Source organism: Paroedura picta, chromosome 13, assembly GCF_049243985.1.
Source record: "Paroedura picta isolate Pp20150507F chromosome 13, Ppicta_v3.0, whole genome shotgun sequence".
Classification (NCBI taxonomy): Eukaryota; Metazoa; Chordata; class Lepidosauria; order Squamata; family Gekkonidae; genus Paroedura; species Paroedura picta.
In genome coordinates, this window is record NC_135381.1 from 6,160,506 (window position 1) to 6,182,484 (window position 21,979).

General features: G+C 49.6%; 2 protein-coding genes, 1 long non-coding RNA gene and 1 other non-coding gene across 17 annotated transcripts in view; all 4 read left to right on the forward strand.

Annotated features, from left to right (window-relative positions):
• Positions 1-203: 203 nt before the first annotated feature.
• PUS1 (pseudouridine synthase 1) lies at positions 204-7,215 on the forward strand. Of its 3 annotated transcripts, none has more exons than XM_077308150.1 (6): positions 204-365; positions 2,160-2,390; positions 2,964-3,101; positions 4,354-4,456; positions 5,318-6,015; positions 6,607-7,215. In XM_077308150.1, exons 1-6 carry the CDS (start codon positions 333-335, stop codon positions 6,652-6,654), a joined length of 1,251 nt encoding a protein of 416 aa, XP_077164265.1. In that variant the 5' UTR covers positions 204-332; the 3' UTR covers positions 6,655-7,215. The 3 variants fall into 3 exon arrangements, with proteins under 3 accessions (XP_077164265.1, XP_077164264.1, XP_077164266.1); XM_077308149.1 differs by lacking the exon at positions 204-365 and adding an exon at positions 903-1,132; XM_077308151.1 differs by lacking the exon at positions 204-365 and adding an exon at positions 929-1,136.
• Positions 7,216-9,103: 1,888 nt separating this feature from the next.
• Positions 9,104-11,615, forward strand: LOC143822919 (uncharacterized). The gene is made up of 5 exons (XR_013226303.1): positions 9,104-9,439; positions 9,542-9,623; positions 9,715-9,796; positions 10,639-10,761; positions 11,134-11,615. It is a non-coding gene; the product is annotated as an uncharacterized LOC143822919 (long non-coding RNA).
• LOC143823286 (small nucleolar RNA SNORA49) lies at positions 10,370-10,508 on the forward strand. Its single transcript, XR_013226448.1, has one exon. It is a non-coding gene; the product is annotated as a small nucleolar RNA SNORA49 (small nucleolar RNA).
• Positions 11,616-12,346: 731 nt separating the features above from the next.
• Positions 12,347-21,979, forward strand: part of EP400 (E1A binding protein p400) — a 61,625-nt gene continuing 51,992 nt past the window's right edge. For 5 of the 12 annotated variants that reach the window (XM_077309078.1, XM_077309079.1, XM_077309082.1 and 2 more), the window contains exons 1-3: positions 13,042-13,058; positions 15,098-16,441; positions 20,547-20,657. In XM_077309078.1, the coding sequence (XP_077165193.1) occupies positions 15,125-16,441; positions 20,547-20,657 (1,428 nt within the window). In that variant the 5' untranslated portion in view covers positions 13,042-13,058; positions 15,098-15,124. Of the gene's footprint in view, positions 12,694-12,829; positions 12,954-13,041; positions 13,059-15,097; positions 16,442-20,546; positions 20,658-21,979 lie in introns of those variants that run through there. The other 7 variants (XM_077309086.1, XM_077309090.1, XM_077309088.1 and 4 more) reach the window with 5 other exon arrangements.

Sequence of the window (21,979 nt, forward strand, 5' to 3'; positions counted from 1 at the left end):
TTTCCTTCTGGAAAGATTCAAATGAGTAGCCGAGTTGGTCTGAAGTAGCACAATAAAATCAGAGGCCAGTAGCACCTTTAAGACTTCTGGAAAGGAAATGCTGCCATCTGCTGCCCAACTTTGGCCTCTCCGGACAAAGCCATTCCGAAGGGCCAGAGACAGCTCGAGGGGCAGGCCGGGCTGAACTGTCCTGGACAAGGGAAGCGAAAGTGGAGTGCAAATCTAACCGGAGTGCTAAAACCAAAGGCGGCTTCAGCGGGGAGAGTGGCCAAGCGGCTTACTCCGCCATGAAATTGACGTAGGATCTCTCGGCAGAGGGAGGCAGCGCCTGAATGCGGTTCTTACGGCACATGGGGCGCATGAAGGTATCAGTGTGCTCCATGTGCGCCATTATCTGTAGGCGCTGTCCTTAAAGCTCAAGGCTTGCACAGGTCTCAGGGGTCGCCTCTCCCAGGCCACCGCCCGAGGAGCAAATGGTGGTGGTGGTGGTCCCTGGCCCCGGGGCCTTTTGGAGTCTGGCTCCTTTCCACGACGACAGGCAGACTATGTCGTTGCATGTAAACCGCCTTGAGCCATAGGGAAGGGCGCTATAGGAATCAAATAAATACAAATTAATAAGGCGGCGACCCTCTGGGGAGAACTGAGCGGAAACCTCGCTCTCTGCCACCCGTTTGGTTTATTGCATCGCTTGCTTGCATTTATATACCGCTTTCTCCCCCAAGGCGGTTCACGGGGAAGGTCAATTCGTTTGGAAAGTGCTGCGGGACTCTGGCTTCTTTTTGCGACTGCGGTCAAAGGAGGCGACCCGGCCTCCCCACCCATCTTTCCTGCTGCTGGTGCCGCTGCAGAAGGACCGCGCCTTTCGCCTTCCGCGCCGGATTGTCCCTCGCCGGCCGCCGCCGGCCGCCCCGCCTCGCTTCCTTCCTTCCTTCCGCCACGTGGTCGTGGGGCGCTGAGCGGCGCCGGCTTCTCCCGGCCCGGCCAGCGCGTGCCCGGCTGTGGCTCGGCCTTCCTGGGGCGCAGATGCCTGGCGGGGGGCCCGGCGATGCTCGCCTCCTGGCCGGGGCGGAGGCTGGTTGCTGATGCCTGGCTGAGAGCGCGGAGGAGCTGGCCGGGGCGGCTCAGCAGCGGCGTAGGTACCTGTGGGTTGCCTCTAGGGCGGCGGGGAGGGGAGGGGAGGGGCGGCGAGTGGTGGCTGTACAGGTTGCAGGAGCCCCTGCCAGCAGATGCCCAGGGACTACAGTTATCGTGAGCGCCTGGCAGCGGATGCCCAGGGACTACAGTTGCCATGAGCCCAGTAGATATATATGGATTACAGTTACCATGAGCCCCAGCCAGCGGATGCCCATTGACTACAGTTACCATGAGCCCAGTAGTTACTTATGGACTACAATTGCCATGAGCCCCAGCCAGCAGATACCCATGGACTACAGTTACCATGAGCCCCAGCCAGTACATGCCCATGGACTACAGTTACCATGAGCCCCAGCCAGCAGATGCCTGTGGAGTACAGTTACCATGAGCTTCTGCTAGCAGATGGTCATGGACTACAATGACCAAGAGCCCCTGCCATCATGGTGCTATCAGGGTATCATGGTCATTGTAGTCAATGGACATTGGGAGAGCCTCAGTTTGGCCATCCCTGCTCTAGGGAGTATGCAGAGCCTTCACAATCAGGAGCAGTGCACCTCTGAATGCTAATCTGGTGGTTGGCTACCAGGTGTGTGGATGGCCTCCTTGGGAATCTAGGTGCTGGAGTGAAGGGAGCTTTTGGACAGAGTCTGGCAGGGCTTGTGAGTCTTGTGCCTAGGAGTTTTGGTCAAGGTGGAGCTGTGCTGTTGGGAGATGTGTGTGTGGTGGTGACGTGGTTCCTGCCTGGAGTTGCTAACCTCCAGTTGGTAGCCAAAGACCAGGAGGTTGCACCCTCTCCTGGCGTCAACCAGATGCCTGGTGGAATAGCTCCGTCTTACCGGCCCTGCAAAACTGGGACAATTCTACTTTTATATGTAATTTTACTTGGAACATTTTACTTACTGCCCAGAGTCCCCAGAGATTGAGTGGAAAACAAATGTAGGAACTAAATAATCAAAATGGGTTCTTTAGCTGCTTCCCCACCGCTGCTTGAACTGCCTCTGGCTGTCCTGTCTAACCCCCTCCAGGGTCTTGGGATGGCGGAGGAGCTGAGAATCGTGACAAACTGCCAGGCCAGGAGGCCAAAGAGCGGCGACGGCAGAGAGGAGTCAGAGGAGGCGAAGCAGGAGGAAAATGGGCGGGAAGCGAAACGGCTCAAGGCCAGCCAAGGAGACGGAAAAGAGGGGAATAAGAAATACCCAAAGAGGAAGATTGTGCTGCTGTTGGCGTATTCGGGGAAGGGCTATCACGGGATGCAGGTGCGTAGCTGAGCGGAAAGGAAATAATATGAAAAGAAGCCCCCCGCCCCCGGAAAAAAGGGTGAGAGGGGTCGTGTTGGGAGTTCACTTCTGTCTGCTCACCTTTGTTGCTGAGCCTGGTTGTGGATTGTTAAATTTGCAAATAGGGGTGAGGGGAGGATGGGCATTGGTGTCATGGCTACTGATGCCACAGCGGGAGTGGTGACTCACCAGTGTAAGGGAAAGGGAGGATGTTTCTCTCTGTGGATCATGGCGAAATGTGCTTGACAAAGCCCTCCCATCCACCCCCATATAACTAGCTAGTTCCTTCTGTGTGTCGGGCCTTTGTTGAGTTCTCAATAGGCAAACTTGTTATTGACAAGAAGTTTGCGGACAGAAGCAAGGGTTTTCCTTGCTGGAACTAAAAAGGAAGTGCCATTTTACAGGCAGGCTGTCCCTGCGGTTGGACAGAGACCACGGTTTGCCGAAGGTCTGGTGGGGTTGATATTCGGCCTTGGGGTGGCCCACTTTGCACTGGTAGCTGCAAGTTGCATCCGACGTTCTGCTCATGTGAGTTTTTCTCGATTTCCCCAGCGCAATGTGGGGAATTCTCAGTTCAAAACCATCGAGGATGACCTGGTGTTGGCTCTCATTCGGTCAGGCTGCATCCCGGAGAATCACGGGGAGGACATGAAGAAAATGTCTTTCCAGAGGTGTGCCAGGACGGACAAGGTAAGGGAGTGTCAGAAGGATATCTCTCTGAGCGCCTCTGAAGGGGAACTGAGTTCTAATCTCGACAGAGCATGATGTGTCTTTTTTTGTTGGGGTTTGTATTTGATTCGTAGTGGGCCTTGTACCCAGTCGCTATCCGCTTTGTTAATTTGAACAACATGTGTGCCCAGTGATACCCTTAAGACAAACAAAGGCATACCTTTAAGTGGTAACAAACCTTTAAGTGGTACCTTTAAGACAAACAAAGGTATAACAAAGGCTATGTGTGTATAAGCTTATACCCCATAATTAAACTTTGTCAGCCTTCAAGGTGCCAAGTGACTCTTGTTCTGTTTGCTTCAGAGTGGTTCTCAACCTTCCTAATCTCAACCAACCCTTTAATACAGTTCCTCATGTTGTGGTGACCCCCAACCATAAAACTATGCAAGGGTTCTTTCACAGAAATTAAACCGAAACTGACCAATGGCGTGAAGACTCATTGTTCATGATTGTATATAAATTGGCTTTTTTCCGGGGTGTCTCAGTTCACTTCTGCCTCTTGTCCCACCATGCCCATCTCGCTCTTTTCTGCTGCTCCAGTCAGACGAACACTGTATCTCGATCTACCCTGCAAGGCTGTTGTGTGGATGGCGCCCCCACCGCCAAGCTGCTTGACCTGCCGTGACCCCTGTGAAAGGGTCCTTTGACCCCCAGATGGGTCTCGACCCCCAGGTTGAGAACCACTGCTTCAGACTAATGCGGCGACGCACCTGAATCTAACTTCATGAATTTGTCATGGTGCTATTTCTTTTCTTCCAAGGGGAAAGTTGGGGTGGAAAAATAGGAATGAAAAAAAATCGCCACAAGATTGGATCTCAGACCAGCAACGTTTTCAGGGTATGGCTGCTCACATACCTGCCGGAAATGTGGACTCCAAAAGCTCGTATTTGGAAGATCAAGATAGATGGCTGTGCTAGTCTGACTGGAGCAGCCGGAATGAGCAAGGGCCAAATCAAATCAAGCATCAATTGGTCACCAATCAAATACAAAAACGATAAATAAATTGTTAATTGCCCTGAGCTAGCCAGGAGAAGGCGGTATATAAATATTGATTCTTCTTATGTGATTTCTAAATGTTGCTAGTCTTCATGATGCCACTAGACTCCAGGCATCTGGGACGGGACCCAGCGTTGCTGTTGGTGTCTTCGTTTTCGGTCGGGCTTCCTGGATTTCCTCTTGCTGACCGCCGTTTTTAAATCTGCTTCCCACGCAGGGTGTCTCTGCGGCTGGGCAGATTGTCTCTCTCAAGATCTGGCTGATAGAAGATATTTTACAGAAGATTAACGACTACCTCCCTGCGCACATAAGGATCCTAGGTGAAGATTAACAACGAGCACCGGATTTGTACACAGAACCTTCCTTCTCGCCCCATATTCGGAAGGTTCCGAGCAGACCACCACGTGGTCCGAAATGGCAAACTGGGCAAGCGGGTGGGCGCGATCCAACGTGAAAACAACCACCGAGTACAGCTGCCATTCAATCAATGACATACTGTATATACTCTAGTATAAGCCTACGTTTTAGCACATTTTTAGTGGTAAAATTAAGTGCCTTGGCTGAAATTCGGATCAGCTTATGCTCGAGTATATACGGTATTTTTCTTTCAGATTCTGAAGGCTTTTGGCAATTGAGCTTCACTTCTCAGGATGTTTCTGTGATTTGTGTTGGGTTTGCGGGAGGGTGGAGGGTCTGCATCTCAGTGGTAGAGCCTGTGCTTGGCATGCAGAAGGTCCCAGGTTCAATCCCAGGCTCCTTCAGCTGAAAGGATCAGGCAGGGGGTCCTGGGGGGTATGATCTTGCCAAAACAGAATAAAGAGACAAAAGAGAACTGTTTTTTTTTTAATACCCTCCTTTTCACCACTTGAAGGTGTCCCAAAGCAGCAGTTACAATCACCTTCCCTTCCTCTCCCTGCAACAGACACCCTTTGTGATAGGTGGGGCTGAGGGAGCTCTGAAAGGACTGCTCTGCGAGAACAGCTCTATGAGAACTGACAGGCCCAAGGTCCCCTTACTGGCTGGATGTGGAGAAGCGGGGAATCAAACCCGCTTCTCCAGATCAGAGTCCGCCGCTCTTCACCCACGACACCGGAATGGCTTTGAGTGAGTCTCTGTGGACTTGAAGCTGCTTCATTCCAGGGATCCCGCTGATGGGTTTTCTGTCTTCCTTTGGTGACTAGGACTCAAGAGGGTCACGGGAGGATTCAACTCCAAGAACAAATGCGACGCCCGGACCTACTCGTACATGCTGCCGACGTTTGCCTTCGCCCACAAAGACCACGATCCTCAGGACGAAGCGTACCGCCTAAGCCCAGAGACCCTGGGGGCGGTCAACCGGCTCCTGGCTTGCTACAAGGGGACTCACAACTTCCACAATTTCACCTCTCAGAAGGGGCCCAAAGACCCCAGCGCCAAGCGCTACATCCTGGAGATGTACTGCGAGGAGCCCTTCGTGCGGGACGGCATCGAGCTGGCCGTCATCAAGGTGAAGGGCCAGAGCTTCATGATGCACCAGATCCGGAAGATGATCGGGCTGGTGATCGCCGTCATCAAGGGCTACGCCCCCGAGAGCATCCTGGAGCAGAGCTGGGGAGAGGAGAAGGTGGACGTCCCCAAGGCACCGGGCCTGGGCCTGGTTCTGGAGCGGGTCCACTTCGAGAAATATAACCAGCGGTTCGGGAACGACGGTCTCCACGAGGCCCTGGAGTGGGCCGCCGAGGCAGACCAGATCGCGGCTTTCAAGGAGCAGCATATCTACCCCACGATTGTCAGCACGGAGAAGGAGGAGAAGTCCATGGCGGGCTGGCTGGCCACTCTCTCCAACCACGACTTCAGTTCCACAGCCTCGAGGGCGCGGGCGGACAGCCAGGAGCCAAAGGTAAGGGAGAAGAAGCGGCCTTGGCCGCAATTGCCAACTGCTTTCAACGTCGCCGTCTTCTCGGTCTGCCCCAGACTTTCTCAACTGGGGTTTCGTGACGGCCCTGGAAGGGTTTCCCGAATGGGTGGGAGTTGATTCAGTCCCTCCAGTTAAAAAGGACTATGCCAGGGGTAGTCAAACTGCGGCCCTCCAGATGTCCATGGACTACAATTCCCAGAAGCCCCTGCCAGCGAATGCTGGCAGGGGCTTTGGGAATTGTAGTTCATGGACATCTGGAGGGCTGCAGTTTGACTACCCCTGGACTAGGCAATAGATGTCAACCTGTGGTCCTCCAGATGTCCATGGACTACAAACGCTGGCAGGGGGCTCCTGGGAATTGTAGTCCATGGGCATCTGGAGGACCACAGGTTGACTACTCCTACAATAGATGATGCGACAGCCTGAGGCCTTGGAGAGCAGCCGCCTGTCTGAAAAGGTAATACTGACCTCAGTCGACCCAAAGGTCTGATTTTAGTACAAGGCCACCTTGAGTGTGTCCATGCCACCTGTTCCCCAAACGACTGATGGACAGTTTGCTCCTCCCCTTTGCAGATCAGCGATCCCGAAGGCAGCGATGGATGCGGAGACGACTCGGACTGAACGGGGAATCCCTTTCGGAGCCCGGCACGCGGTGAGCTGCCCAAACCCCAGCCGACGCTTAGAAGCCTGCCCTCCCCCAAGCGGCATTCTTGACCCACTTCTTCGATGAATGTAGCCGTTGATACGTGAGCAGGCCGAACCGGGGGAGAAGACAGATGTGGCATCGAGAACCGATCTTCCCTGCGGCCGGAGCGCATGGCGCATCTGTTCAGGCTTAACGGAAGAAAACTGTTTTTCGCATTGGATGGACGATGTCGTCTTACTACCTTAAGCAGACTGCAGAAAATGGTTACGATGTGGCAAGACTGTGAGGGATGCAAGTTTTTATTATTTTTGGTTTTTATTTTTCAAGGCCAAGGGTCCACTCTCTGTGGGCGATGTTTCTTTCTTTTCTTTTCCTGAGCGTACTTATTGCAACTTCTGCAGTGAACTTGAGTGGTTTTCTTACAGCTTCCTGGACACAATTTCTATGCTTGAAAGACCAGCTTCTGAATGTGGAACAGCCAACAGCTTCCTTTGACTGACGCAAATTGTACCAATTACAGGGATTTTTAAACTCAATAGGCTCTGTTCTTTTTTTCTAGGGGAAAAAAATAAATAAAAGATGCTTATTCCAAGGTATAATATAAAGCCTTCCCTTCAATACGTCTTTTTTATGCTAGATGCTTGTTTAGAAGGAGAGTCCTGGATTAAAACCTAAGATCATTGTTCTGTCTATTCCAGGGTTCTGTCTCAAACAGTGGACAACAAAATCAGAGTCCAGTAGCATTTTTAAGACCAACAAAGATTTATTCAAGGCGTGAGCTTTCGAGTGCAAGCACTCTTCCTCAGACTATGAACTACCATCATGACAGTGGGAATATAAAGCAAAACTTAATTCTGTTAAATGAGTAAACTGTGTCACACATCCAAATACAGCCAAATGATAATTCTTTGCCAAAACAGTCCCCTCGAATTCAGTTGTAGTTCATTTTATTGTGCTACTTCAGACCAACACGGCTACCCATTTGAATCTATCCTAGTGGCCAACCAGTTCCTTTGGAGGGCCAACAACTGGGCAGAAAGGCCAAGGCCTTCATAAGAACATCAGAAGAGCCCTGCTGGATCACACCAGTGATCCATCTAGCTCAGCATCCTGTCTTACACAGTAGCCAACCAGTTCCACTGGAGGTCCAGCAGCAGGGCATAGAGGCCATGGTCTTCCCTTGATTTTTGCCTCCTTGCAATAGGATTTAGAGGTTTACTGCCTCTGAACGTGGAAGTTTCTTTTAACCAGTATCCTCTATGAAACTAATCCCCTTCTAAAAGCTATCTACGTGTTAACCAAAGAGGCGGCCTCCTCGTTAGTTGGGGAAATTAGCTTGAAAAGCAAGAAGCGGTAACTGGGATTCTCTATCAACGTTCATGGGGATTCTTCCCTTTAGATGTTGAACTGGAAGGGGTTTTTTATTAAAAGAATATAAAAGATAAAAACACACATACAAACACATACAAGGGGAGATACAAGGAGATCAGGGAGGAAAGGGGGAAAGCTCTGGGTTGGAAACAGGAAACTTTAATTCCATGGGAGTTTTCTGTCGGACTTTCATAGGGACAGCTCATTTGAAAAATAACATGTCAAATGCCTTCTGAGGCTGAAAACAGCTAAAGCAGCTTCTTGATGTCCCCATCATTTAGAATTCTTGCTTCACTGTGCTGCAATTTAAAAGCAAAACAAAAAACACATTATTCAAGGTGTAAGCTTATAGGTGACATGGGTAACCAAACTGTGGCTCTCCTAATGTCCATGGACTTGTTGTTATGTGCGAAGTCGTGTCCGACCCATCGCGACCCCATGGACAATGATCCTCCAGGCCTTCCTGTCCTCTACCATTCCCTGGAGTCCATTTAAGTTTGCACCTACTGCTTCAGTGACTCCATCCAGCCACCTCATTCTCTGTCATCCCCTTCTTCTTTTGCCCTCGATCGCTCCCAGCATTAGGCTCTTCTCCAGGGAGTCCTTCCTTCTCATGAGGTGGCCAAAGTATTTGAGTTTCATCTTCAGGATCTGGCCTTCTAAAGAGCAGTCAGGGTTGATCTCCATGGACTACAATTCCCAGAAGTCCCTTTCTGCTTGGGCCTCATGGGAATTGTAGTCCATGGTCATCTAGAGAGCTACAGTTTGGGCACCCCTGCCTATAAATAACCTAGAGAAGACTCCTTTGACCCGTCTGCATTTCCAAATAAGGTGCTCCAGATCAAACAACCCCCCTTTTCCAGCCTCAAGTTTGTCCCTCATGGGCTGACCCATTCGGGGTCCAGAGACAGATTCATGGTATGGTCCGCCGCCGCCCCCCCCCCGGAAGTTTCGTTTGGTATTCGCCAGCGGACGCTCTCCAGCTCCGAGGTCGCGATGGTATTATCCAGCTAGGAAAGGAACATCCCCATGGCCGGGTACGAATGGTATCGTCTGCAGCTGTCTCCTGGAAAGAACGGGTGGAAGAGCCCAAGTGGAATCGCGAGACGGGGGTGTATGGTGGAACTGGAGAAATGGGCACGGCTGGAGAAGGAGGCGCGGGATCCGCGCAGAGTTGCGCGGCGTTGCAGCTCCCACCGGGAATGCCGTTCTTGCCCCGCACTCTCCGCAGCCATAGCAGGTTGCCTTTGTCTCATTGCATTTCCCTCCTCGAGGCGAACCCGCGGAACAAAAGCCGCGAGGGCGTCTTCGGCAGGCGCCGCGGAGCCGCCCCCTCTGTTGGGGAGGCTGCACCTGTTGGGCTTCTGCCTCGCGGCAAGGGAAAAGACGGTAACTGCTGAATTCTGTGTTTGTGTATGTGTGTTGTGGGGGGGGGGGGAGTTATCACCTGCATTCCTTCCCCTGATATTCCTTCTGGTTCTAAATCGACAGCGTGAGGTGCCTCCTTTGTTGAAGCCACTGCACCTGTTGGGTTTCTGCCTTGCACGACCAGCAGATGACAAGGGAAAAGACGGTAACTGCTACACTCTGTGTGTCTGTGTGTGTATTTGGGGGAGGGTATCCCTTTCCTTCCCCTGATATTCCTCCTGGTTTTTTATTGTCAGTGTGAGCTGCCTCCTCTGTTGAAGCCACTGCACCTGTTGGATTTCTGCCTTGCGCTGTCAGAAGGCGGCAAGGAAAAAGATGGTAATTGCTACACTCTGTGTGTGTGTTTGGGTGGGGCAGTTATCCCCTTCCTTCCTTCCTTCCTTCCTTCCTTCCTTCCTTCCTTCCCTCCCTCCCTCCCTCCCTCCCCCCCTCCCTCCCCTGATATTACTCCTGGTCCTTTATCGACACCATGACTGGCCAAAATCTAAGCCCTGCGATGGGTCTCTAAGGATCCAGCCGTTCTGGAAGGGAAACTCCTGCAATACAACCCATTGCATATTTTGCCTTGGGATGGGATCCGGGTAGAGTTGCCACCTCTGGGTTGGGGAATCTCTGGAGACTTTGGAGCTGGGAGTGGGCAGGATTTGGGGCAGGGAGAGGCCTCAGTGCTGTAGAATGCTATGGAGTCCACCCTCCAAAGCAGCCCTTTTCTCCAGGGGAACTGATCTCTTTAGTCCAAGGATATGCGAGAATTCCAGGAGATCCTCTGGTCTCACCTGGAGGCTGGCATCCCAAAGTCCCCGCTCCAAAGCCTTCAAGATGCCACTGGATTCTAGCTTGGTTCGGAAGAAAGTAGATTCCTCAGCAAGAATGCCGCGTTACAAGCCTGAATTTCCTCAGCCTTACTCCAGGGGCGCTCTGGCCGGTAGTGTGCCTTGGCATTGCCTGAGGAGACATGAAAATCCTGCTCGGATCCGTCCCCACTAGGAGCCTCAGTTTCCTTTGGGGCCTGCAATTCTGAGCAAACAGCTGTCCAAGGCAGAATTTTGCTTCTGGCTCTCTGCATTTCTCTAGTTATGCGGGTAGGGAAAGTTAACCCGCATGTTTCTGAAAGCAAGTGTGCTTCCTTTCTGGCAGCCTGTGTTTGTTTTAAAAAACAGGGATTACGAAAAATGCGAGGCAGAACAGCGAGACTGGAGGTGCAGAAAGATTCCAGGAGGCTGAGGAAACAGTCAAACTGAGGGCAGTATTTTGATCTCGGCTGGTTTTCATGAGCCCTTCAGGTAAAAACCTATCATTTGTTCAATGTTTAAAGGTTGCTTATTTGGCTTTCTCACTTTTCATGCTCACCACAACCCTGTAAGGCGGGCTAGGCTGAGTGTGGCTGTCTGGCTCAGAATCACTCAGCGGGTTTCCATGGGAGAGTCAGGATTTGAACCTGGGTCCCCTAGATCTTAGTCTGACCTCACACCCTGCTCTCAGAAATCTCAAGGTTCCCCTGTAATGGCATGGCAGGAACCTTTTTGTTGCCTGTTCTCCTTCCATGTTGGTATCCAAAGAGTTTGTATACTGGAACACACTAAAAGGTTATTTTGCTTACGCTCTAGGATAAGCAGTGAGACTGAATTTTTTATTTATGTATCTATTTCTCACAGATCCTGGTTATGCAGACTGAGTCAAATACAATCCCCAGAGCAGGATGTTCAATTGACAGAGCCATGTGATTTGGATTGGAAAAACAGGGGGAAAGTTGCATTGGAAAAAAGAGCTTGGACGTTTGTGATCCCTGGAGATGTCGCCAGAAACACTGTGCAGGACTGGAACGGTTCACAACTTGGGGCGCGCCGGGCTGTGATCTGAAAACCACTTTCTTGGGAGGGAATAGCTGTGATGAAGTGTCCAAAAGGGACTCACAAGGGGAATTAGTGTTTTCCATTAGAGGAAGGCCCTTACCCCAGGCCTTGGCATGAATGGCACAGCGCAGTCCGATCTCAAAAGAAAAGTTGGATCAGCTGTGGTTAGTGGTCTGATGGCAGGCCTCTGGGGAAATCCAGCGTTCCGTGTTACAATGCTTTTGAAAAAACGTGACTTGGTGATTCCTGGTTTTCAATCAATAAAGTAACTTGTTTTGTTTTAACCGCACAGCCGAATCTTCATTTTAGGGTTCTCAAATGCTCTCCTATTTTCCCTGTCATGTTAGGAGTTCATAGTTTGAGGAAGAGTGCCTGCACTCGAAAGCTCACACCCTGAATAAATCTTTGTTGGTCTTAAAGGTGCCACTGGACTCTGATTTTATTATCCTCCTATTTTCTGTTAGCAAAGGGTTTTAAGGCACTTGCGTACACCACCTCAAAATTTGAGTCCAGTGGCAGCTTTGGGACTGATCAAGATTTATTCAAGGCGGGAGCAAGACCCTTGAATAAGTAAATAAATAAATAAAATAAACAAAATTTGAGTCCAATGGCGCCTTTGGGACTGACCATGATGTATTCAAGGCTCACGCCTTGAATACATCATGGTCAGTCCCAAAGGCACCATTGGACTCAAATTTTGTTGTGCTATTTCAGACCAACATGCCAACCCACTTGGAATACAAATCTTTATTTCTGGCACCAGTTGTTATCAAAGCACACTCTAGCTCTTGTGCAAATGCAGCACCTTTTAAGTGCCTGTTCATATTTATACTGGTTTTTAAATCGGGTTCTTTGGCCGTATAGTAACTGGCTCTGAGCTGCCAAGAAGGGCAGGAAATAAGAACAATATGAGCATCGTGATAGACTATCATTACAGTTCAAAACACGCCCCCAAGCCGGAGCATGATTGATCAAGAGGCGTAGGCTTTAATAGAAAGAAGAAAAGCAGCCAAGCGCCCCGGAGGACGGAGAAGCGCAAGCGCAGCTCCGATTCACAAAGCCAAAGCCGCGATCAGCGCGCGGATCCTTCCATCTCCATTCAAATCTAGGCTCGTTCCGAGCGCGCTTAAGCCCCGCCCCTCTCCGCATGCGCAGTAGCGCACGCGAAGCCGCCCGAGACTGCCCTTTCCTCCTTTTTCGCACACACGCGAAGAGGACTGGGGGAGGGGAGGGGGACGTCGGCGGCTTGTCCCTCGCCGGCGCCCGTAAGTGGCGGATGCGCCTGTTTTCGGTTTCCCCCTCCCCTCCGGGCCAGTTTCCTGTGAGGAGCGAATGGCTTGAGCTGGGCCCGGTTTCGAGGCGGTAAGGGCGGCGCTGACGGGGTTCCTCGGCGGGCGGCGGAGGCCGCGGGTGGTTTGAGGGGAGCGGCTAGGCCCGGGACGGAGTTAACGGGGGCCGGGGAGGGACAAGAAAGGCCGCGGCCGTGCCGAACGCTTTCTTGGCTGCGGGACTTGGGAGGCGGATGGAACGCTCGGGAGAGCGGAGTCCGGGTGGCGTAGTGGGGAGCGCGTCGGGCTAGGCACCGGGCGGCCGGGGTTCGAATCCCTTTCTGTGCTGTCCAGGTCAGTCGGTGGGTGGGTGATCTTGTTGGGATCCCGCTCGGAGTGATAATGGGTGGGAGGGAACCAATTCAAGTCGATCTTGCCAGATCCCTGTCGGCTTTCCCAGTAAACTCGCTTGGCCTATTGCATTAGTGATAGGAAGTTTGGGGTTGTTATCTGATTTGCTAGGCGATCCGTATGACCCCTCCAAGAGGTCAGGTCGATCCTGCCAGATCCTCTTTGGCTTCCCCAGTGGATCCTCTTGCAGTATTGGCAAAAGCAATCTTTTGGATTGGCCATAGGAAGCTTGAATCTATTCTTGCTGAAAGTGATTTGCCTGTCAAAATTGGTTTGATAGGCAACAGAGAGATCCATATAACCCTCAGGAGGTCAGGTCGATCCTGACTGATCCCCATCGGCTTCCCCTATCTTGACCTATTGGTGAAAGCAGTCTTTTGCATTGGGGATAGGAAGCTCAGAAGCTATTCTTTGCTTAGAATACAGACTGTTTTAATTCTTTCCACAATTGGAACAGCGTCTGCCACTAATCACTAACCTTAACATTTTTATTGCCCCAATGTTCTTGTGAACGACAATTGAACCCAAAGAACTGGTTTGCTTTTCTAGCAAAGAATTATCATACTGCATATTTGGATGTTGTCATGCTGTTCACTCATTTGCCAGCTAGTTAGTTAATTAGTTAGTTAGTTAGTTAGTTAGTTAGTATTCTTCTTATATTCGTACTCTTGTGATCCCTGTGCCATTGTCTGAGGAAGGGTGCCTACACATGAAAGCTCACACCTTAAATAAATCTTTGTTGGTCTTAAAGATGCCGCTGGACTCAAATTTTAATGTGCCTTGGGGTAGAAAGCAGCAAGAATCCAGGAATATTTGTCAGTGCATCAGGTGGCATCTCTTTTCGCTTTATAGGGATTGTGAAAACATGCATACAACAGGAAAATTCAAGGAGAACGACATAGTGTAGATTACGAGTTTCTCCTTTCATTTGGTTAAAAATTGGAAGAGCAGAACATAATTTTCTGTTTCCCCTCACGGGAAGATAAATGTGGTCTGTGTTTAACTGTAACGTTCTTTAATAATGCTTTAACTAGAGTGTTCTTGTGTGTTACGTTAACAGTATAAAACCTTGGTGCATTAAATGGAATTCTAGGTATCTGTCGCTTTAGAGTCAGCATTCATCCTTCTAAAAGAGAGCCAGGTATAACAGTGCAATTGATATATTTTTGTCTTATGCATAAAGAGACAGATGGTGTCAAACTAGGATTTGGGAGAGCCAGTTTCAAATCCTTACTCTGTCCCAGAGCTTCTTTTGATGACTTTGGGCTAGTCACCCACTCTCTTAGCGTAACATGTTTCACAAGGCAATAATAATAATTGTTGTAGATTGTCCTTCCCACTAGGTTGGGTAACAGCAGTTAAAAAAAAACCCGCAATAAGTACAATTTGCCCAGTTAAGCAATTAAATATAATTTAGCATTAAAATCATAAAAAAAACTCCTCAATACCATTACACCAAGGGGGCTAGTTAATTTTTAAATGTATATTTCAATTTCTAGGCTGGCCTTCTTGGGGCGGCTCATACAATAAGATTAAAACCAGTACAATAAGTTTAGGTTTTAAAAGATATTTAAACAGTCTGTACACATCACACTTGCTCTCCCTATATGCCTGGGGATAAGATGGTTATAGTTGATCAACCAGGCACAAAACGGAAGGTGGTATGTGGAGGGGGTCTGGCTGGAGGCCCGACAATGGTGATGGTGGTCTGAGGCTTCAGCCAAAGGTCTGATGTAAGTGGTCTTGCAAGCCCTCCAGAATGCACATGCTTCTCTTGGTCAAATGTTCTAGAAATCTCTCTCATGTATATATAAGACAGAGTGCATCAAGTTCACTCTTAGCTTAGGCCTTTTTTAGCCTCGCTCATTGAGCGAGTGGCCAGCCTCCTGCAAGGGGAACCTGAGAAAAGCTCCTAAAAGGGCTACGACCAAAAAAAAGAAAAGAAAAAAGATTGAGAATGGTCAGATTAGAAAATAAAACAACGGTAGAGGCAAAAGGAACAAACGGCGAAATTGTGTAGCCAAGTGCTGTATGTTTACTGAGTCAGAAGGATGTTCCCCTTGACACCATTTTTAATTTCTTTTTAGAATTCGAGAACATTAGAAAAGGTGAGAATGCACCATGGGAACGGACCTCAAAACACGCAACGGCAGCTCCAAAGATCCCGGTCCTTCACCGGCAGCGAGAGCGAAGATCAGCAGGCTAACCTGCCACAGTCCCCCGCGGCGTCGTTTGCGCCTTCCGCCAGCCCGTCTGCGCCGCAGTCTCCCAGCTACCAGATCCAGCAGTTTATAATGAGCAGGAGTCCCGTGGCCGGGCAGAACGTCAACATCACCCTGCAGAACGTCGGTTCGGTAACAGCGGGAAACCAGCAAATCACCCTGACCCCTTTGCCCATCCCAAGCCCGACGTCGCCGAGCTTCCAGTTCAGTCCCCAGCAAAGGAGGTTCGAGCATGGATCGCCTTCTTACATCCAAGTTACTTCGCCGTTGCCCCCTCAGGTTCAGTCCCAAAGCCCCACACAGCCCAGCCCCGTGCCAGTTCAGTCCATTTCTAACGTTCGGACGGGTACCCCGGGACCCGGCTTGGGCATGTGCAGTCAGAGTCCGACACGAAGCTTCGTGGACGCCAGCGTGCTCGTCAGACAGATAAGCCTGAGCCCCTCGAATGGCGGTCACTTTGTGTACCAGGAAGGATCTGGCATCGCCCAGATCTCTCAAGGCGCTGCGGCTCAGGTGCAGCTCTCCTCTCCCGGAGCGTCTGCCACAGTGAGGGAACGCCGGCTGTCGCAGCCCCACTCCCAGACCGGGGGCACCATTCACCACCTGGGACCACAGAGCCCCGTCGCTAGCGGGGCGAACATCCAGCCTCTGCCGAGCCCCGGCCACATCGCGACGAACAACCTGCCGCCGCAAATCAGCAACATTATCCAAGGCATGCAGCAGCAGCAGCAGGTCCTGCAAGGGCAGCAGCTGAGCAGGCCCCTGGGCTACGACCGGACTCCCGGCAGCCTGATCGCCGGCGTGGGAGGCCCGCCTACGTTTGGCATGACGTCCCCGCCCCCTCCCACCAGCCCTTCCCGCGCCAGCATGGCCCAGGGGCTGACGAGTCTCCCGCTCGCTCCCTCGGTGTGCGCCGTGGTGAAGAAACCCAAAAAGCTGGAGGAGATCCCGCCCGCGACTCAAGAGACCGCCCAGATGAGAAAGCAGTGTCTGGAGCACCACCTCAGGCAGATGGAGATCCTGAAAGAAACCTTCAAGGAGTACCTGATCGAGTTGTTTTTCCTGCAGCACCTCCAAGGGAACATGATGGATTTCTTGGCCTTTAAAAAGAAGCTCTGCATGCCGCTGCAGGCGTACCTCAGGCAGAACGACTTGGATTTGGAGGAGGAGGAGGAGGACGAAGAGCAGTCGGAGGTAATCAATGACGAGGTAAGACTCTTTTAATGGTTTTCGGCAACGGAAAAGCATCGCTGCAAATTGGGAAGGGACGCCAGTTGTCTGATTCTGCAGCCCTAGGCGTACCAGCTTGGTCCAGTGAAACCAGTTAAATGGCCATAAAGGTTGTTAGGATGAAGTTGTAATGCTTTCTGGGCCATGAGAGAACTTAGGGGATGCTACTGCAGTAACCTTTTGTGTTTTAGGGTTGTGGGAATGTGTTTTAGGGTTAAATATGCTCATTGGATCAACCCGATTTGTAGGCTGGCTTTCAGCCGTGGAAGCTCTTGAGGGCAACATGAAAAAGGAAAGATAAATCAGTTGTGGGGATAGGGAGCAGAATTGGGTCGTGTGGGGTGGTCTGCTCTTCTAGGTGTTTTCGGTGCCTTCTGCTTTCCTGATCAGAAACAAAAAAAAAACTTAAAAGAGTTTTAGTGCACGATTGCGTTTTCATTGCCTACAGAAGAAGTCTATGCGCTTTGCTGGTTCTTTTATAAAACTTTCAAAACGGCAAACTTTTAACTGTGTATCTTTAAAGAAGGGCCATTGAACTTCTGTAGTGATGCTGGCAAGAAAGAACTCAGGTTCTGATTAAGGTTTCAGATTCTGCAAATGTGTATTTTAATTGATTTTATTTATTACATTTGTTTACGGCCCTCCCCTGAGGCTCAGGGCGGTTTACACGGGATGAAGAGAACCGTACATTGAACTCAGTTTTGTCCATAAACTAGAATATCACAGTAGTAACAATAATGACAGTGACAGGAGGTAACAGTTTAACAGAATAGTAATCAAACAGGTCCATGGTTTAGAATTTAGATTGTTATTTCTAAGATCAGAATTGAGGCAATCCACGTGCCCACCCCCCCCCCCCCCCAATCTGACTGGGGCATTTCCAGTAACAGCTCTATCACATCTCATACAAAATTGCACGGGAAAGTCATAGAATCTAGCTGGAAGGGACCTCCATGGTCATCTAGTCCAACTCTCTGCTGAATGCACAAAATTCACAACTACCTGCTCACCGACAGTGCCCCCAATTCCGTGTCCAGATGATACTCCCCCCCCCCCCCCCAACCCTTCCCCGAATCCCTGAAGAACAGTTAAGCTGCAGAAACCGGCAAGGAAGAAACATTTTGTTTGGGCCTGGTATTGCTCTTGTTAAAAATGACTAGCCTGTCATTCTTTTTTTTTTAAGTAGTAGATTAAAGCAGTTTGAATACATAGCTTAGTAGTGAACTTAACTGCAAGCTGTCTCCAGCAGGTCTTGCAGGAGGTGGCATAGAAATATCCTAAATAAATGAATCATCACCATCTCTACAGAATCTTATTTCCAATACCATCCTGGCCGGTGGTCCCATATTTGAAAGCCACTGAACATAATGGAGTAAACTAAGAGTTCTTACTTGATGCCACAGCTCCATACCCCTTTTCCGAGGGATGCGCCTCAACTCAGTGTGGCAGCACGTTCAGTTGTCTAGCTTGGAGCGGAACTGCTTGCACACGTTTTCGGAAGTCATAGTCACCCGCCCCGTCTATGCGCATGACCCTCTTCTTTCAGAGGGACGTTTTAATGTTCTGTTTACGGCCCTACGAGGTAGAAGGCCACGGATTTCTCGGTTGATTTGCAAGATGGCCTTTCCTAGAGAGTTTGCAAACTGCTAGAATTTGATACTTCCCGCTAAATAATGTCGGTTGCTGTTTTCCGTGAAATCTTGCGGAACTCTTTTGTGATGGGGTAGTCAAACTGCGGCCCTCCAGATGTCCATGGACTACAATTCCCAGGAACCCCTGCCAGCGAATGCTGGCAGGGGTTCTTGGGAATTGTAGTCCATGGACATCTGGAGGGCCGCAGTTTGACTACCCCTGCTGTAGATGAATGACTTGTTGACTGTGCATAGATTTGCCCAGAATTTTTTTTTAAATGCTAAATAACAGGTTTGGTTAGGGTACCTTGATTGATATGGGCTGTGGTGAAAGCAATTTAACCCCTTTCCCCAAAAACTTTGACTTGTTTGTTGCGGGGGGTTTTTCTCAGTGGGTCCAGGAGTCCAGTCAGAAGAGTAAGCAGTAATATCTCAACAGTATTGTATGCCTCTTTGGCTTATTAAAGCAGCCATTCTCAACTGGGGCCATATGGCTCCCTGGGGGGCAAAGGGGTCACAGACTCAAAGATATGAGAAGGGGAGCCCAAAGGATTTATGGGCAGGGGTAACTGAATTGATTAAATACCCTTTTGGTCACGTGTGACATCATTAAATACTAGAGAGTTCAACCTTTGTCAAGGGGAAAAAAATCATGTGTGCTTGAATTAATGCATTCAAGGAGGAAGAAAACCCAAACACACACGATTCTCTTGGTCGAATGTTTTAGAAATCTGTCTTGCGTATATGGTAATCAAGGTGCATCGAGGATAGTTCATTCTTAGCTTAGGCTCATTACGCATGCAGCCGGCTTACTGCAGGGGGCCGCAGAAGAGCTCCTAAAAGGGCTGTGGCCAGAAAGGTTTGGGATTGGTCAAAGTAAGCATCTAATATTTAGAGCAGGGGTAGTCAAACTGTGGCTCTCCAGATGTCCATGGACTACAATTCCCATGAGCCCCTGCCAGCAAACGCTGGCAGGGGATCATGGGAATTGCAGTCCATGGACATCTGGAGGGCCACAGTTTGACTACCCCTGGTTTAGAGGCTGAACCTGAAAATGGTAGAAAGTAAAGCTCATTGAACTCGACAAGAGGGTTTGAGAAAAAAGATCATCAGAGCAGGTCAGGTGACCTGTAAGAGGAAAGAATATTTTTTCCGTGGTCTGGAAGTTTTAATAAAGCAATTGTTCCTTATGCAGATGAGAACTGGGCTGGCTGTAACATTAACATCCCCCCCCCCCCCGCCCAGCGATATTTTCAGAATGATCACAAATGATCCATCTGCATTCAGCAGCGCTGAGTGCGACATGCAAAGCTTTTAAGGGCTTTCCTTAAACCAGGGTTGGCCAAACTGTGAGTATCCCGGTGTCCATGGACTCCGATTCCCACGAGTCCCTGCCAGTTGGCCATGCGGGCAGAGGCTCATGGTAACTGTAGTCCATGGACAGCTGAAGAGCCACAGTTTGGCTGCCCCTGCCTTAAACCTTAGCAGAACTTGCCCACGATTTGTCACACGTTGAACGCTCATCTATTCTTGTCTGATGCTGCTATGCAGAGGTTAAGGCATTTCCGTCTAGGATACTTCCCTCTAGGACAGGGGTAGTCAAACTGCGGCCCTCCAGATGTCCATGGACTACAATTTCCAGGAGCCCCTGCCAGTAAATGCTGGCAGGGGCTCACGGGAATTGTAGTCCATGGACATCTGAAGGGCCGGTTTGACTACCCCTGCTCTAAGACATTTTCCTCTAGGGATTTAATTAAGGCATAAAAAAGATATCTGATTCAGAGTCAGATGGAACGCTTTTGCAGAGTAATAAAATGAACATCAGATTGTGTTACCTTTTTATTGCTGAGGAAGTTGCTTCCGGGGCATCTGTACCTCCTTTCTTCGCATTTTGTGGTCTTCCTCTCGTATTCCCAACCCCCCTGTATCACCTTCTGCTAAAGCAATGCACCTCATCCCTTGCCTGGGTGGGCTGATGACTATTGGGGGGGGGGTTTGTTCCTGGGTGGGAGGAGCTGGGGGCGGGGAGCGAATGCAAGCTCTGCTCATTGCTTAATAAATGTTTGGGCTTTTTCTGGATGTGAACTGTCTGTCACGCTAATTTTGTTGTCTGTCGAGAAAGCCAAGTTATCGAAAGTCTCGCCCCCGCTTCATTGCCCCGGCCGAAATCAAATCGAGGCTCCCGGCCTGTGTCCCCCCACCCCTCCCTTCCCACTCGGTTCTGCTGCTTAACGACAAAGCAGAACTCTTCATTATTCTTATATCTTTAAAAAATTAAGGTGAATGCTGCATTGCACCGATGGGTAGGACTATTAATAAACCCCTCTTCAAAGAGAAATCATCGCCAAAGTGCAAAGTTGACCAGATTTCCAACGCGAAAACAAGAGAGAGAGAGAGAGAAAACACCAATGATTTCCCTTTTTGTTTCCCCCCTCCAAAATATCTTCTCCCAGGTAAAGGTTGTGACAGGAAAGGATGGGCAGACTGGTACTCCCGTTGCTATAGCAACCCAGCTTCCTCCAAATGTTTCTGCTGCTTTTTCATCCCAGCAGCAACCATTTCAGGTACTTTTCAACGGTTCTAAACTTGTAGTTTTCATCCCAGATTATTATTTCCTCTATTTATTTATTTTTGGTCTTTCATTCGGATTTGGTATCGGATAGCGGAATTTGCATTAGAGTAGACCCAAGAGGCCCATCTCTTCTCATCTCAACAACCAAATTCAAACGGGGGGGGGGAAAAAGGACCTTAAAATTTTCAGATGCATGAGTGTTTACGGAGTGTCGAGGAAGTTTATCCATCCCCCCCCGCCCCCCTTTGTCTCAAAGTTGCTGGCTCATTTCATTAACTTTTTGGCTTTTCATGTATTTCACTTTTGCCTGTCTTGATTTCTTTGTGCATTCTGCCTAATTAACAGCGTCGGTCCCTCTGTCTGTGCCGTTTTGACTCTAAAATTCTTTTCTCCCTCCACCCCTCAATTTCAAGGGTTTTTTTTTTTTTTTACATTCAGACACAAAAAAATGTTAGATTTTCAGCCACAGCTTCTTTCTTTCTAGCGCATTTAAGTGACCCCGGTTTTGTTTATCTAAGTAATCGTAGGTGTTACAGCTTTTATTTAGGTTTGAACATACAGACAATCAAATGTTTGGTCTACTGATCTGTCACGTGGTTGTAATAATGTTATCTGAACAGCAGCAAACAAACAACAGGGTTGGTTTGTAGCTAATTGGAATTTACAGATGCAGAATTTCTGGAAATTTTGAAGGCAAGGGGGGGGGGAAGCTTGGAAAAAATTGTGATTTTTTGCGAAAATGGTGATGTATGTGACATATACCTTCTCAGCAAGCCTTAAATGATTTTACTCCATGACCACTACAAAACACAGCTGCATATTACTTCACCGCTAGCTACTTTAGCACGTTCACCTTAATTTTATATCCATCCGGCAGGTTGGGAACAATGAAAGGTTGGAAACAGCGTCTTATCCTCAAAAACATATTCCATAGTGCAGGGGTAGTCAAACTGCGGCCCTCCAGATGTCCATGGACTACAATTCCCAGGAGCCCCTGCCAGCATTCGCTGGCAGGGGCTCCTGGGAATTGTAGTCCATGGACATCTGGAGGGCCGCAGTTTGACTACCCCTGCCATAGTGTATTACCACTGCATATTAAGTGTGGGCAGAATTTAATCACATCTAAACAGATATAGGTTACAACGAACACAGGAATTATGATCAAACGCCGTAGAGACTCCGTGAAAAATCTTTCCATTGGGCATTGACTTGTCCTGAAAAGTGTTTAACTCAGTGGTTCTCAGTCTTCCTAATGCCACAACCCCCTTTGGGTCCGCGGTGGGGGTGATGTGGCGGTGGCCTCAGCGACCCCTG